We start from the raw sequence: 15,636 nt of genomic DNA, 5'->3' as shown, positions 1-15,636 counted from the left end.
TATTTGGCCTTCACAAAGTTCCGCTGTTGGCAGATGGAGCAGAGGTACTTGATGAAGCAGTCCCCCAATTTACGATGGGTGTCACCAATGTAGAGGAGGCCAGGCCACTTTGGGAGCATCGGACACAATAGACAACGTCAGTAGATTCACAGATGAAATGTTGCCTCACCTGGAAGGACTGTTTAGGGCCCTGTTGGAGGTGAGGGAGAAGGTGAATGGGCAGGTGTAGCACTATGGCTGTTTGCAGGGTTAAGTGCCAGATTAGCGGGGGTGGGGGGATGCGGCTGGAAATGAATGGACAAGGGAATCACAGAGGGAGCAATCCTTTCAGAAAGCAGGTAAAGATATTTTTGGTGGTAGGTTTCCTTTGGAGATGGTGTAAGTTGCAGAGAATGATGTGTTGGATACGGAGGCTCATTGAGTGGTGAGTAAGGACAAGAGACACTCTATCGCTATTAAGGCAGCAGGAAGAAGGGTAAGCATGGATTTTTGGGAAATGGAGGAGATGTGCATGAGGGCAGAATCAATGGTTAAGAATCTTAGCTTTCTAATATTGGTGTTCAATTGTATTCAATGTATAATACATCAATGGGGAAAAACTTACTGGCATGTTTTATGCTTAAGAAAATGCAATTGTGTACTCTTATTTTAAGATCATAAGACATAGGAGCATTTTATTTCACCTAATCAGGCTTTTCTTCTGAAAGAAAGCCATAGGCTACCAGAATTTTTACCTAAAGTCTGGCTTCACTTTAATTTTTAGAAAAAAACCCTCAGTCCCTCATTTAAATAAGGGAAAGGCATGTTAGTGATGGTTTTGATGGAAATTTTGTTGAAACCTCAAAAACCTGGAGGAATGTGTCCTTTATAATTGAAAATCTTCAATATATTAGAATGGAAATTGTTATTTCATTTTTCTTGCCATTTTTGTGAATACTTAATATGTAAGGTATTTGACCCCATTGTTTTATATTAATTTCCAGAATCTTATTCAAAAAGACCTAAGAAACACTATCAAAAAATCTGGAAATAAACCTGGAAATCTACTTTCTAAGAGCAAATCAGTGTCCATTGTCCATGAAAAGATGAAGGAAGGTATGAGGCAAATCAACTTCTTTATCAGAAAAAATATTATTCAATATAATAGCATTCACAGAATAAACTAGATGTTTTCAGTGGCATGATGAGCCCTGTTTTATAAAAACCATGCAAATCAAATTTATCTTCACTGCAAATAAAACACTGAAGGTATTTCCTGATAATTAGGAAGTTAATGCAATGTATATTATGTCAAGCAATGTGTATTTCAGTGGATTTCCTATGGAGTGAAATCTGGTAATGTCCATTTCTCAGTCATTTTATTTCTTTGTGTACCTCCCAACACTAATTGCATTTGTTCGTCTGACAGGATTTCCATGCCAAGTGTGCATCATTTCCTATGCAATATTTGTTTTAGAGCTTTTTGGGAGTAATTATATCTAATATCCAATAAGCATCCATTGGAAATTCACTAAGCAAGTATGTCTTCACAGAGCAGTGATGGTCTGAGATTCTTCAGAATCCCAGATTTGCAATGACAATTTGGGTCTGGGCTACACTGCTTGCTGCTGACACCCAAGATATCAATAATAAATGGGCCATGCAATGCACATTTTTGCAAGTGACTATGTTCTACTGCTGACTGAGACTAAATTTGTTGGGTAGGGGAAAGAGGGAGGCTTGGAATTGGATAAGTGTTCATTTGGAATCTAATTACCTAAATGTTAGTTAAATATTAAATAAATAACCATAGTTGATGAGAAAATTTAAGGACAGCTGCACTATCATTTCCTGCTATTCAGCACTTTGACCAAAAGACTGTAAGACATAGGAACGGAATAGGCCATTCAGCCCATCGAGTCTGCTCCACAATTCCATCATGGCTGATCCCAGATCCCACTCAAACCCATACACCTGTCTTCTTGCCATAACCTTGATGCCTTGACCAATCAGGAAACCATCAACTTCTGCCTTAAATATACCCATGGACTTGGTCTCCACTGCAGTCTGTGGCAGAGCATTCCACAGATTCACTACTCTCTGGTTAAAAAAAATCCTCCTTACCTCTGTTCTAAATGCTCGCCCCTAAATTTTAAAGCTGTGCCCTCTAGTTCTGGTCCCACCATAGGGAACATCCTCTCCACATCCAGTTTATCTAGTCTTTTCAACATTCTGTAGATTATCACCAATCTCCCAACCTATCTTTCAGATGGTAAGGTCACTAATCTCCATTGATCCCAGAGACACATTATCTCCACACCCACCTCCCTTCCAGTTACTTTCTTGATCTTAATCCCAGGCCCTGATCCTGTTCATTAGTTTCCATTATCCCAAATGACCTAACCATTCACTGAATCAAAATGCAAACCTTTCCCAGCATAGCTTTTCAAATGAACACTGATCAAATTCCAGGAGATTGGGCACTTCCTTTTTACCCCACTCACCAGATCTAGTCTCAAGCACCAGTGGAACATATTCACTTGCAAAAATATGCATTACATTGCCTATTTATTGATGTCTTGGGAGTCAGCAAGCAGTGGAGTCCAGATCCAAGTGTTGTTGTATATCTGTAAATGTGTAAGACTGATTGGAGCAAGTATTCCCTTTACAAGCTAATAGGTTTTTAAATTATTCATATTTTAGACCACATAGCTGCTTTGAAACACAGATAGCTAGTTAATATTTTAACTGGAAAGCAGAAACAGTTGGTGGGGGTGGGCAAGGTTACCGGCGATAGGGCACATGGATGTGAAATGAAGTTAAGTTTTATCTTTGTGCTGCTGTCCATGTTGTTATGCCTGTCCCTAGCCTCAGGTGTTTACTCAATTGGAAGCAATAGCTTTGTGGAGTTAATGCAAGCTGTGGTTTAGATTCAGGATAAGACTGGTCTTTGTGTAAGTGCAGTAATGGAGACTGGTGGTTTAAGGCAAGTACCTCAGTGGAAGTCTGGTAAGCCAACCTATGCAGAGTACTGGACTCATTGACCAGGTGGGATAAAGAAGTTTGCAAAGAAGTTTAGGATTAGTTTTTTGAATGACGGTAGCTATGTTGTCAGGAGAAATTATTAGGAAGCAGCTTCTGTTAAAACTGGACCAATAATGATTGACTGTTCATAGTGCTAGAAATGCATGCATCAATTCAAGATGGATGTAGACATGTCAAGATTTTGTTTATTTTTTACTAAAATTTGCCTTTTCTCTTACTATCTCATTAGAACTCCACTAACGACAGAATAAAGGCCAAGTAGGGATTATTGTATTTTTTTTGTGAGTGGAGAATGATGGGATAGCAACTTTACAGCCTAAAAGGAAAAGAAGATCAAGCTGGCATAAAATGGTTGGCTGACCTTCTCTATTAGTTTTCCACCTGCCAAATAATACTGAAGTTAGCTAACTCAGGGTTTCTCAACACGGGTTCCACGAGAGATTGTGATTTAAAAAAAAAATGTCGTTCTTTGAAACTGGCATAATGCGCAATGCTAGCATTCACAGCGGGGTAGTGACCGAGCAACCCCGTTAGCCATCTCGTTAGAGGTCTCTTAGCCCAGTATGGCAGTGACCAATAGGACTGTGCTTATTTGGTTGAGTTCATTCTCAGTTTTTGACGTGAGATAGGGGAGGCCATTGATAATCGGTGAGCACTGTATTGTACAGAGGGGAGGACGGTAGGCTGATGAGTCATTTGACTGCACAAGTGCAACAACAGACACAAAAAAGGCCATCCTCACAATGAAAGCTACTTATCAACGGGTTTTCTCATTTAGTTATTCATTATGCTGTTCCTCTTCACAGTCAATAGACAATAGGTGCAGAAGTAAGCCATTTGGCCCTTTGAGCCAGCACCACCATTCAATGTGATCATGGCTGATCATCCACAATCAGTGCCCCGTTCCTGCCTCCTCCCCATATCGCTTGACTCCGCTATCTTTAAGAGCTCTATCTAACTCTTTCTTGAAAGCCTCCAGAGAATTGGCCTCCACTGCCTTCTGAGGCAGAGCATTCCATAGATCTACAACTCTCTGGGTGAAAAAGTTTTTCCTCAACTCCGTTCTAAATGGCCTACCCCTTATTCTTAAACTGTGGCCTTTGGATCTGGACTTCCCCAACATTGGGAACATGTTTCCTGCCTCTAGCATGTCCAATCCCTTATTAATCTTATATGTTTCAATCAGATCCCCTCTCATCCTTTTAAATTCCAGTGTACACAAGCCCAGTTGCTCCAATCTTTCCACATATGACAGTCCTGCCATCCCAGGAATTAACCTCGTGAACCTACGCTGCACTCCCTCAATAGTAATAATGTCCTTCCTCAAATTTGGAGACCAAAACTGAACACAATACTCCAGGTGTGTTCTCACCAGGGTCCTGTACAACTGCAGAAGGACCTCTTTGCTCCTGTACTTAACTCCCCTTGTTATGAAGACCAACATGCCATTAGCTTTCTTCACTGCCTGCTGTATCTACATGCTTACTATCAGTGACTGATGAATAAGGACACCTAGATCTCGTTGTACTTCCCCTTTTCCTAACTTGACACCATTCAAATAGTAATCTGCCTTCCTGTTCTTGCCACCAAAGTGGATAAACTTACATTTATCCACATTAAACTGCATCTGCCATGCATCTGCCCACTCACCCAACCTGTCCAAGTCACCCTGCATTCTTCTAACATCCTCCTCGTATTTTACACACTGCCACCCAGCTTTGTGTCATCTGCAGTCTCTCTTTTCAATGAAAGCTACGCGGACTGGTGATCCAAGTTGTCCTTTTCCATAGGGCCTAGTCTGTGGCAAACAACTCACAAATGTAGCAATGGCTCTGGCAAAATTGAAAAGACACTTAACTACAAATCACTGCCATATAACACTTAAAAGTGCTGATTATTTAAAGAAGAAAATCCTGCCATTCATAGGAAAGCAATGAACAGTTTGCTGCCGTTTTGAACTTACTATGTGTGTGAGCAAGTTTTTTCTTGTTTAACAAACATCGAGCAATGTTAGAAGTAGTCTCATTTCAGTTGAAGGTGAAATCCGCGTGTGCTTATCTCAAGCTCGACCCAGAATTAAGTATTTGTGCAGCAAAAAGCAAGCACAGATTTTACACACACACTAGGCCTATATTTGAGCCTGATCATGTCACTTAGTAAGAAAATATTTTTCAAAGTCTTGTATAAATTTGTGTATTAGGCTATATTTTTATTCATTTTGCTTTGGCTTATGGTTTTTACTATTCAACATTGTCAATAAATTTTCATGTTGTAAATAACATTAATTACAATCAATTTGCAACCTTTATTTAAATTAAATCCATCAAGCCTACCTTTAGAATAATTAAATCCCATTTTGGTTGTTATTAACAGAATAAGTCAGTTATTTAACATAAATTTATTATGTTCACCTTATTAGTCTTTAAAATTTATGAAAGGGAAATAAAGAATAATTTCAAGAAGGGTAAGCTAAAAATTCATTCTCAGCTTAAAAGAGCATTATCAATTATTTTTGGATTATTATATCTACAACTTACTGATCACGCTAATGTCCTGTGAGGTCTAGATATAATAATTTCACACAGGGGTTCCCTGAGACCTGAAAATTATTTCAAGGGTTCCTTGAGGGCAAAATGGTTGAGAACAGTTCAATGGCCCATGTTCCTTGATGGTTGAGATGAGCTATCTTTGCTTTTAAGTATTCCACAATTAAGGAATGCTGAGGCAGAGTGCATTTTGCAAGCCAGTTCTGTATAATGAAGTTATTTAGTACTATTCAGTTTACCCATGTGATTTTATATTGATCAACTGATGCCATTTGAAGTTGAACAAATCAGAGAAGTACTTGAAGAAATGTAATAAGGTAGATGATTTTGTAGCACAGTTAGAAATATTCAGTGTCATGGTTAAAAGAAGATCACGTGGGAGCTTAACATCCAAGGATACACAATATATCCAAAGGACAGGGGCAGGTAGGCAGAGTGGCTTTATTGGTAAAAAAAATGAAATCAAATCTTTAGAAAGAAGTGACATAGGATCTGTAGATGTAGAATTCTTGTGGATCGAGTTAAGAAACTGCAAGGATAAGAAGACGCTCATGGGAGTTATATACACACCTCTGAACAATAGCATGGACGTTGGGTACAAATTACAAAGGGAGATAGGAAAGACATGTAAAAAGGGCAATGTTATGATGGTCATGGGAGATTTCAGTGTGCAGATAGATTGGGAAAACTGGTGCTGCTGGATCCTAACAGAATGAATTAATAGAATGCCTACGAGATGGATTTTTAGAGCAAATTCTGGTCAAGCCAGAAAAGGCAGTTCTGGATTGGGAGTCATATAATCAACCAATATTGATTAGAGAGTTTAAGACCAAGGGACCCTTAGGAGAGAGTGATCATAATATCATAGAATCTACCCTGCAGTTCGAGAAGAAAAAGCTAAAATCAGATGTACTGGTATTATTATGGAGTAAAGGTAATTATAGAGGCATGAGAGAGGAGCTGGCCAAAGTTGATTGGAAGGTGACTGTATCAGAGATGATAGAGGAGCAGCAATGACTGGAGTTTCTAGGAATAATTCAGAAAAAACAGGATTGGTTCATCCCAAAGAAGAAGAAGCATTATAAAGAGAGCATGAGACAACCATGGCTTATAAGGAAAGTCAAAGGCTGCATAAAAGCAAAAGAGAGGGCACAAATTGTGCCAAAAATTAGTAAGAAGCTTAAGGATTGGGAACCTTTAAAAGCAAAACAAAAAAAGAAAACTAGATCAATAAGGAGAGGAAACATTAAATATGAACGTAAGCCAAACAATAATATAAAAGAGGATACCAGAATTTTTTTCAGATATATAAAGAGCAAAAGTGAATATTGAACTGTTGGAAAATGATACTGGAGACGTAGCAATGAGGGCAATCTGAATAAGATCATGCATCAGTCTTCACTGTTGAAAACACCAGCATTATGCCAGAAATTTGAGAATGTCAAGGTGCGAAGTGAGTGTAGTCATTATTACTAAGAAGAATGTACTTGGGAAGCTGAAAAGTCTGAAAGTACAGTAAATGAGTCACATGGGTCAGATCAAGCACATCCTGAGGCTGTAAAAGAGGTGGCTGAAGAGATTGTGTAGGCATTAGTAGTGATCTTTCAAGGATCACTAAATTCTGGAAAAGTTTCAGAGGACTGGAAAATCGCAAATATCACTCCACTGTTTAAGAGGTCATGGAACCAAAGATAGGAAATAATAGGCCAGCTAGCCTGATGTCATGGTTGGCAAGATGTTAGAGTCTATAACTGAGGATGAGGTTTTGGGGTACTTGGAGACTCATGGTAAAATAGGCCAAAGGTTTAGACAATGTACTGCACATGAGGCTGCTAAACAAGATAAGATCCCATGATATTACGGGAAATATATGGACAGACAATTGGCTGATTGCCAGAAAGCAGACTGGGAATGAAAGGGATGTTGACTGATTGACTGGTTGACTGATTCCGCAGGGAATGGTGTTGAGTTAACGACTTTACATGTTATTGGTCAGCACGATGGAATTGATGGCTTTGTGACAAAGTTTGCAGACAATACAAAGATAGGTGGATGCAGGTTGGGTTGAGCTTACCCAAAGTTCTGCCAACATGTCGAGGTGAGCACACACTCAACCACTGCTACTCTCTCTTCTGCGATACCTGCAAAGCATTTATCTGCACTCCATTCGGAAGGTCAGACCATTCCTCCATTTTTCTCCTGCCTGCTTATAGGCAGAAATTGAAACAAGAAGCAGCCACAGTGAAAACTATCCACTGCTATTCCAACCAGTCAGACTCAATGTTACAAGATTGCTTTGATAGCGTCACCTGGGAGGTATTGCGCGCTGAGAACTTCTCCGAATACAAGCTTCATTCAGAAGTGCATTGAAGATATTATTCTCCAAAAATCAGTCTGGGTCTACCCAAGCCAGAAGCCTTGGATAATTAGTTCAGTGTGTGTTGCTCTCAATGCAAGAGATAAAGCTTTCACCTCCAGAGAACAACAGGAACTCAAGAGATGCCACGATGATTTATGTAGAGCCATCAAGGTGGCAAAACAGTGACAAAGGGACAAAATCCTGCGACAATGACACACACAGCATATGACAAGGACTACACACCATCGTGGACTTCAAGAGGAAGCGCAGCAGTACAGCCAACATTGCTGCCTTGTTCCCGGATGGGCTAAGTGTTTTTTTCATTCAACCATTCATGGTTGATAGGACGGAACCCTCAAGGACAGCTGCTAATGAGACCTGCACCTTGGTCATCTCCGAGGCTGAGGTACGTAGAACATTCCAATGAGTCAACAGCCGCAAGGCAGCAGGGCCGGACAGCATCCCTGGGTGCATGCTCAAAGTGTGCACTGAACAGCTGGCTGGTGTGTTTACGGACATTTTAATCTCTCTTCCAGTACGTAGTGCCCTCCTGTTTCAAATCGTCCATCATTGTCCCTGTACCTAAGCAAATAAAGGTAGCATGTCTGAATGATCGGTGCCCTGTCGCATTGACTTCAATTATCAGCAAATGCTTTGAGAGGCTGGTTAAAGACTACATCTGCAGCATGCTACCACCCACACTGGGCCCCTTACAATTTGCCTACCAACGAAACTGGTCTACCGATGACACCATAGCTACAACAGTACTCACCATCCTCACTCATCTGGAGAGGAGGGATGCATACATTAGAATGCTGTTCCTGGTCTACAGTTCAGCATTCAGCACTATAATTCCCTCCAGACTTGACAGGAAGCTCAGAGACCTCAGCCTGCACCCCACCTTGTGCAGATGGATCCTAGACTTCCTATTGGATCACTGACAAGTGGTTAGGATGGGGTCCCTCACTTCTGCCCCTCTGACCTCAACACAGATGCTCCCCAGGGTTGTGTTCTGAGTCACATTCTCTACTCCCTTTACACCCATGATTGTACTGCCATACACAGCTCCAATCTGCTGATCAAATTCACAGATGGCACGGCATTGATTGGCCTTATTTCTAGCAGTGATGAGACAGCCTACAGTGGTGCCAAGATAACAACCTCTCCCTCAATGTCCAAAAAACAAAAGAGCTGATTATGGACTACAGGAGGAATAGAGACAGGCTTGGCCTGATCAACATCAATGGGTCTGCTGTTGAGAGGGTGAGTAGTTTCATGTTCTTTGATACACAGATCACCAACAATCTCACCTGGACTGTACACACTGGCTTTGTGGCAAAAAAAGGACAACAGCGTCTCTTCCACCTCAGGCAACTGAAGAAGTTTGGCATGGGCCCCTAAATCCTCAAGACCTTCTACAGGGGTACCATAGGGAGCATGATGACTGGCTGTATCACTGCCTGGTACGGAAAATGCACCAACCTTGAATGCTGGGTACTGCAGAGAGTGCCACACAAAGCCGAGTACTTCTGTGAATATGAACTTCCCTCCAGTGAGGACATCTATAGCAGCAGGTACAGAATGAAGGACTGGAAGATAATCAGGGATACCTGTCACCCCAACCTTAAACTGTTCCAGCTGCTTCCGCTGGCAAACACTACCACAACATTAAAGCCAGGGCCAACAAGCTCTGGGACAGCTTCTTTCTACAAGCCATTAGGCTTTTAAATTCACATGCCTGTACATTGCAACAAAGTTACAACTCAAAGATTTTTACTCCCTCATGTGGGATGGATATAAGATTTAAATAAATTCTAATTCTCAAACAACTAGGGTGTCTGCACAAAAACTTGGACAGATTATGAGATGTTACAAGTGGCAGATGGAATACAGTGTAGTGAAATGCATCGTCATGCATTTTGATAGAACAAATAAAGGTGTAACCCTTTTTCTAAATGGGCAATGAATTCAGAAATCTGAGGTGCAGAAGTTCCAGTGCAGGATTGCTTAAAAGTTATCAGGCAGGATGAGTGGTGTTGGTAGTAAAGAAGGCAAGTGCAATGTTTGCATTCATTTCAAGAGGACAAGAATATAAAAATAAGGATGTAATGCTGAGGCTTTGTAAGGCATTGGTCAGACCACACTTGGTGTAGTCTAAGTCACTTTGGGCACGATATCTAAGAAATTGTGTGTTGGCATTCAAAGAGGTTTGTGAGAATAATCCTTGGAATTAAAAGGTTAACATATGAGGGGCATTTGATGGGTCTGAATTTGTACTCAATGGAGTTTAGAATAATGAAAGGGGATCACATTGAATCCTACAAAATACTGAAAAGCCTAGAAAGAGTGGATGTGGAGAGGATGCTTTTAATAATGAGAATGCCTAGGACCAGAGGGCACTGCCTCAGAGTAGAAGGATATCCCTTTAGAACAGTGATGAGGAGGAATTTCCTTTGCTAGAGGGTGGTCAATATGGAATTCATTACCATAGATGTCTGTGCGGGCCAAGTCATTGTGTATATTTAAAGCAGGGGTTGATGAGTTATTCATTAGTAAGGGCCTCAAAGCTTAAGGGGAGAAGGCAGGAGAATGGGGTTGAAAGGGAAAAGGAATCAGCAATGTTCAAATGGTCTAATTCTTCTCCTATTTCTTATGGTCTACACGTCTGACTATTTGAAGAATCAGTTATCTGACCAATTAGACATTTTTTCATTTGGTTATAACTGTAATAATGCACAACATTTGGTATTCTCTGCATGAAAATATTTTAGTAAGTTCTTTCTCATCAGGTCGAGGATATGGAACTGTAGTGATTCGCAAGGTGGTGTCAGAGGGAGATGTCGTTTACCAGGTTAGGGTTTATGGAAGCAGGTCACATATCAAACAGCAAGGGAGTGATACAAGAATGAGTGATTCAGTCCAGAGCTTACCAGTGATGTCAAAGCAGAGTCATGTTGATTCCAGCAAAGCATATCGAGCAATGGACCCAGACAAGGACGGAGGCAAGTGACTACAGATTCATAAATAATGACCTTGAGAATTTTTCGCAAAATGAAAAAATCATTTGGTTTAACAAACCTGACGTTTTGATAGATCATAATATTACCTTACAATCATTTTTCAAAATTTTCCCTCAGTATGTAGAATATTGTACCTCAAATCAGTTTAAACATTTAATATACATGGCCTTCTTTAATGTTACATTTCACATGTCTGTTAACCTAGATGCAAAAAAAACCTGGGTTCTCTTTCCTTTTATTAGCACACTGGTTAATATACAGAAAAAAATCTGTGCTACATTCTGTAAATTAATTTCTGAATTTCAATTAGCTCAAACAATTATTGAGCACTCCTGGGACAATTAGGTTTTCTCCCTGAGCAACGATGATCTGGGACCTCATTCAGTTTAGGTCCATACTCACCTGGTATTGTACAGCACAACTTCACCACCGAAAATAAATGCAGTGGCTTGAAACTCTGTTGTATAATGTAGCATTTATATGTACCATGATTTTTTTCAAGGTGATGTGGTCACATCTATTTCTTCAATTGTTCATTTGCCCTAACAAAAGCAATAAAACTTTCTGTGACATATTCAGCAACAGCAGGCAGTGATAATGTGTGTACATAATGTGCTTCTGTAAATTGGAATTTATCCCTCCATGCAGATATATGGAGACCAGATTTAACTTCCTCTTTCTTTATAGTTAGCTTCATCTCAAAGAGCTTCCTCCCAAAGTTATTTATCTATTCAAGTATATTGTTGAGTACTATGTGAAAAACATAGCAATTTTCACAGTAGTATTACATCAGGTGAATGGCCTGTCAGCTTGTCATTTTGTGATACTTATACCATATCCATCCAATAAAGCATGCAGAACAATGCTTGAAGGCAAGGTGCATTCAAGTGTACGATGCTCCTTTAGTTCTAAAGTTTCAGCTGTTTTGAGTTCCACCATGAGGACAGTGATGTTCACAAATGATATGAACTGGAAGTCAATATAAAACATGTATTTAACATTTAGATCCCAGAAAAGTATTATTTTTTGCAAATTGTTGCTTAATTAGTAAATCAATTAAGGGTGTGTCAAATACACTTGACCAAAACAATCTTGAGCAGGAAAAAACAATAATGCAAAAATGGTAGAAAGACTTAGCAAGACAGGCAGTACAAGCAGAATGAGAAACTGCAAACCTTTGTCAGAACTGCAGAACTTTTTCACTCTTCTGATTTCCTTTCAGATTTCTAGCATCTGCAGTTTTTAAAAAAAAATTTCATAAGAAAAGAAAGATGAGGAGACCTATTAGCAAATATAACCATATAACAATCACAGCACGGAAACAGGCCATCTCGGCCCTCCTCGTCCATGCCGAACTCTTAATCTCACCTCGTCCCACCTACCTGCACTCAGCCCACAACCCTCCACTCCTTTCCTGTCCATATACCTATCCAATTTTACCTTAAATGACACAACTGAACTGGCCTCTACTACTTCTACAGGAAGCTCATTCCACACAGCTATCACTCTCTGAGTAAAGAGAGTGTTTCCCCTCGTGTTTCCCTTAAACTTCTGCCCCCTAACTCTCAAATCATGTCCTCTCGTTTGAATCTCCCCTACTCTCAATGGAAACAGCCTATTCACATCAACTCTATCTATCCCTCTCAAAATTTTAAATACCTCGATCAAATCCCCCTCAACCTTCTACGCTCCAATGAATAGAGACCTAACTTGTTCAACCTTTCTCTATAACTTAAGTGCTGAAACCCAGGTAACATCCTAGTAAATCGTCGCTGCACTCTCTCTAATTTATTGATATCTTTCCTATAATTCGGTGACCAGAACTGTACACAATATTCCAAATTTGGCCTTACCAATTCCTTGTACAATTTTAACATTACATCCCAACTTCTGTTCTCAATGCTTTGATTTATAAAGGCCAGCGTTCCAAAAGCCTTCTTCACCACCCTATCTACATGAGACTCCACCTTCAGGGAACTATGCACTGTTATTCCTAGATCTCTCTGTTCCTCTGCATTCCTCAATGCCCTACCATTTACCCTGTATGTTCTATTTGGATTATTCCTGCCAAAATGTAGAACCTCACACTTCTCAGCATTAAACTCCATCTGCCAACGTTCAGCCCATTCTTCTAACCGGCATAAATCTCCCTGCAAGCTTTGAAAACCCACCTCATTATCCAAAAACCCACCTCATTATCCAAAACCACCTCATTATCCAAAAACCCACCTCATTATCCAAAACCACCTCATTATCCAAAAACCCACCTCATTATCCAAAAACCCACCTCATTATCCTGGAATACTGGAAAATATTAACAGATGCATATTGACTTGACAAGGACTCAGACTTGATGTGAAGACTGCACAATTTGACATTGACTGTTAAAGTTATTAGTGAGCAGTGGCCTCCCTGATAGACTGCCACTAATTGACCCACTAGTAAATGATTAGATAAATAAATGATACTGTTTCAAATAATTGGAGGGTGGATGAATTATGCTCACTAGCAAAGTACAAAAATTGTTGATTTTATGCTATGCAACACTTTTTAAGATGTTGGAATTGTAAACTAAAATTCCAGATCATGGCTGGAATGTCATATTCCTTCCAGTTTTATTTCTATTGCCAAATTGTTTTCTACATGATAAATATATCCTTTACCAATGTTAGTCTGACGTGTTTTGTATTAACTACCATTACTAATAAGCATGAATCTTACAGAAAATGTCAACAGTGCTGAAATGAATAACGACGTGGTGGTCAGTCTAGTAACAGAACAAGACAAGAGCATGAAAGAACAAGTAATGGACAGCAGGCAGGTAGACATTGAAGAGAATCCTGAAGTGATGGTGAATGCTAAAAAGTCTGCAGCATTTCGAAGGAAGCCTGTTATTGTCCAAATGCACGATGAGGACAGCATTGAGTGGAGCGAGGGTGATTTAAGTTATTTGTTTAGGACAAAACCCAGAGATCTGGAGCCCAGAGTAGAGATGGTAAAAGATTTCAACAATGAGGACGAGCTTGATGAAGAGGGGAATGGCGAAACATCTGATGATTTAATTAGTCGGGATTTTTTTCCAGAAGAAGAAACACAAAAGGGTAAGTGAAACAGTAATGTTATTTCTGTAATAAAGCTTGATATCTTCTTTCTCCGTATCGAGTACTGCAGATTTCCTTGCAAGGCTGTCTACTAAATTATGATCTTTGTAGAAGAGGTTGTTCAGGCAACATTCACTAATTAAAGGGTCATTTAAATCGCCACTAAATAAAAACAATGCTTGTGGACTCAGATGTTGTATTGCCTAAAATATAACATTAATTATGATATCTTCATTGATAATTTAATGGTGTCTCCTCTTCAGAAATCACTTTTGGGTTAGTTCTCTCCAAACAGCCTTATAAAGGAGTTCTGCTGTCTATTTAAGATGATTAAGTACTAGAGCACTCCAGAAGAACCTCTCATATTAATCAATGTAAAGTACATTAAAGAACTTTTAGTTTTGTAGACTCAGTCCTTGGTAGGCATAAGCTGTAAAACTATTTTGGTAGTAGTAACTATCAATTTTTAGAGCAGAGACAGAATACAAACTCCTTTACTGACACAAAAGGTATTACTTTATTTTATCACAATGGCATTGTGAAGTGAAACATGGCTGGATTAGAAAATTTTGAAATCAGGAAACCAAATTTTTGTGGAATATTAAGAAAACTACCTCTATTTTAAATATAGTGCTCCTACAACAAAAAAACCCCAATACTTTGTAGCTTTATGTCTTTTAATAAGGTATTTAATATAAAATCTATTAAAATACAAAACATTTTTCAACAGACCAGATTCATTATGGCATGGAAGATTTTTGACTGTCATAAAAACCTAGCAATATTGAATAACAACCCATTTCATTTCCCAAATAATTTCATTTACCATCAACAGCTTACATAATTTGCTGGTCTCTAAATTATGCCATTCTCTCTACAAGTTTCATATTTCTCATTCTCTACTGTCTTGCCCTATTCATATTGAAATAAAATATGCAGTTTCCTTTAAAGCAAGCAAAATAATATTTTCTATCTTTTTAACATTTTAGCAAGGAGCTCCATTGATGGAAAAAGATATTACATAGCAATCATTAACTCAAGTGATTTTGCAGATACTGGAAATCCAGAGTGACACATACAAAATGCTGAACGAACTCATCAAGTCAGGCAGCATCTGTGGAAATGAATAAACAGACAACGTTTCTGGCCAACATCTTTCATCAGGACCAGCGAAGGGTCCCAGTCCTGATTAAGGGTCTCGGCCCAAAATGTCAACTGTTTTTTCATTTCCATAGGTGCTGCCTGAACTGTTGAGTTCCTCCAATACTTCACATGTATTAAACTTATGTATTAAACTTTTTCTTTTTCCAGTATTCTATTTACTTCCTATTTCAATTGCCTAATTTATGGTGGTAGAAGGTTTTTTTTCTCTCAGAATATGGGCAGAGAGTTGGGATGGTACTGCTACAAGATCAAGAAACCTGCAAGTGTTGGTTTCCCTGATTTTCTCCCCTGTGACTGGAGGCCTTTCAGACAAGAAGCCTAGATTTTAAAACTGAAAACTACCTGGACAATGGGAATAAAAGGATATCACTAATTGCGATAGGGTTTCTATTTATTTGAGGGAGGACCCAAATCCCACAGAG

The 15,636-nt window shown here is 39.3% G+C and overlaps 1 protein-coding gene across 1 annotated transcript in view; it reads left to right on the top strand.

Moving 5' to 3' along the window:
• LOC132398152 (ATP-binding cassette sub-family C member 5-like) overlaps positions 1–15,636 on the top strand; it is a 142,858-nt gene that overhangs the window by 89,936 nt on the left and 37,286 nt on the right. Inside the window, exons 17-19 of the mRNA XM_059977199.1 lie at positions 984–1,095; positions 10,719–10,931; positions 13,673–14,050. Coding sequence (XP_059833182.1) covers positions 984–1,095; positions 10,719–10,931; positions 13,673–14,050 — 703 coding nt within the window. The remainder of the gene's footprint in view (positions 1–983; positions 1,096–10,718; positions 10,932–13,672; positions 14,051–15,636) is intronic.

The sequence above is a fragment of the Hypanus sabinus genome, chromosome 8, assembly GCF_030144855.1.
Source record: "Hypanus sabinus isolate sHypSab1 chromosome 8, sHypSab1.hap1, whole genome shotgun sequence".
NCBI lineage: Eukaryota > Metazoa > Chordata > Chondrichthyes > Myliobatiformes > Dasyatidae > Hypanus > Hypanus sabinus.
The sequence above is the reverse complement of the archived record's forward strand: the minus strand, read 5'-3'. Positions and strand labels throughout refer to the sequence as shown.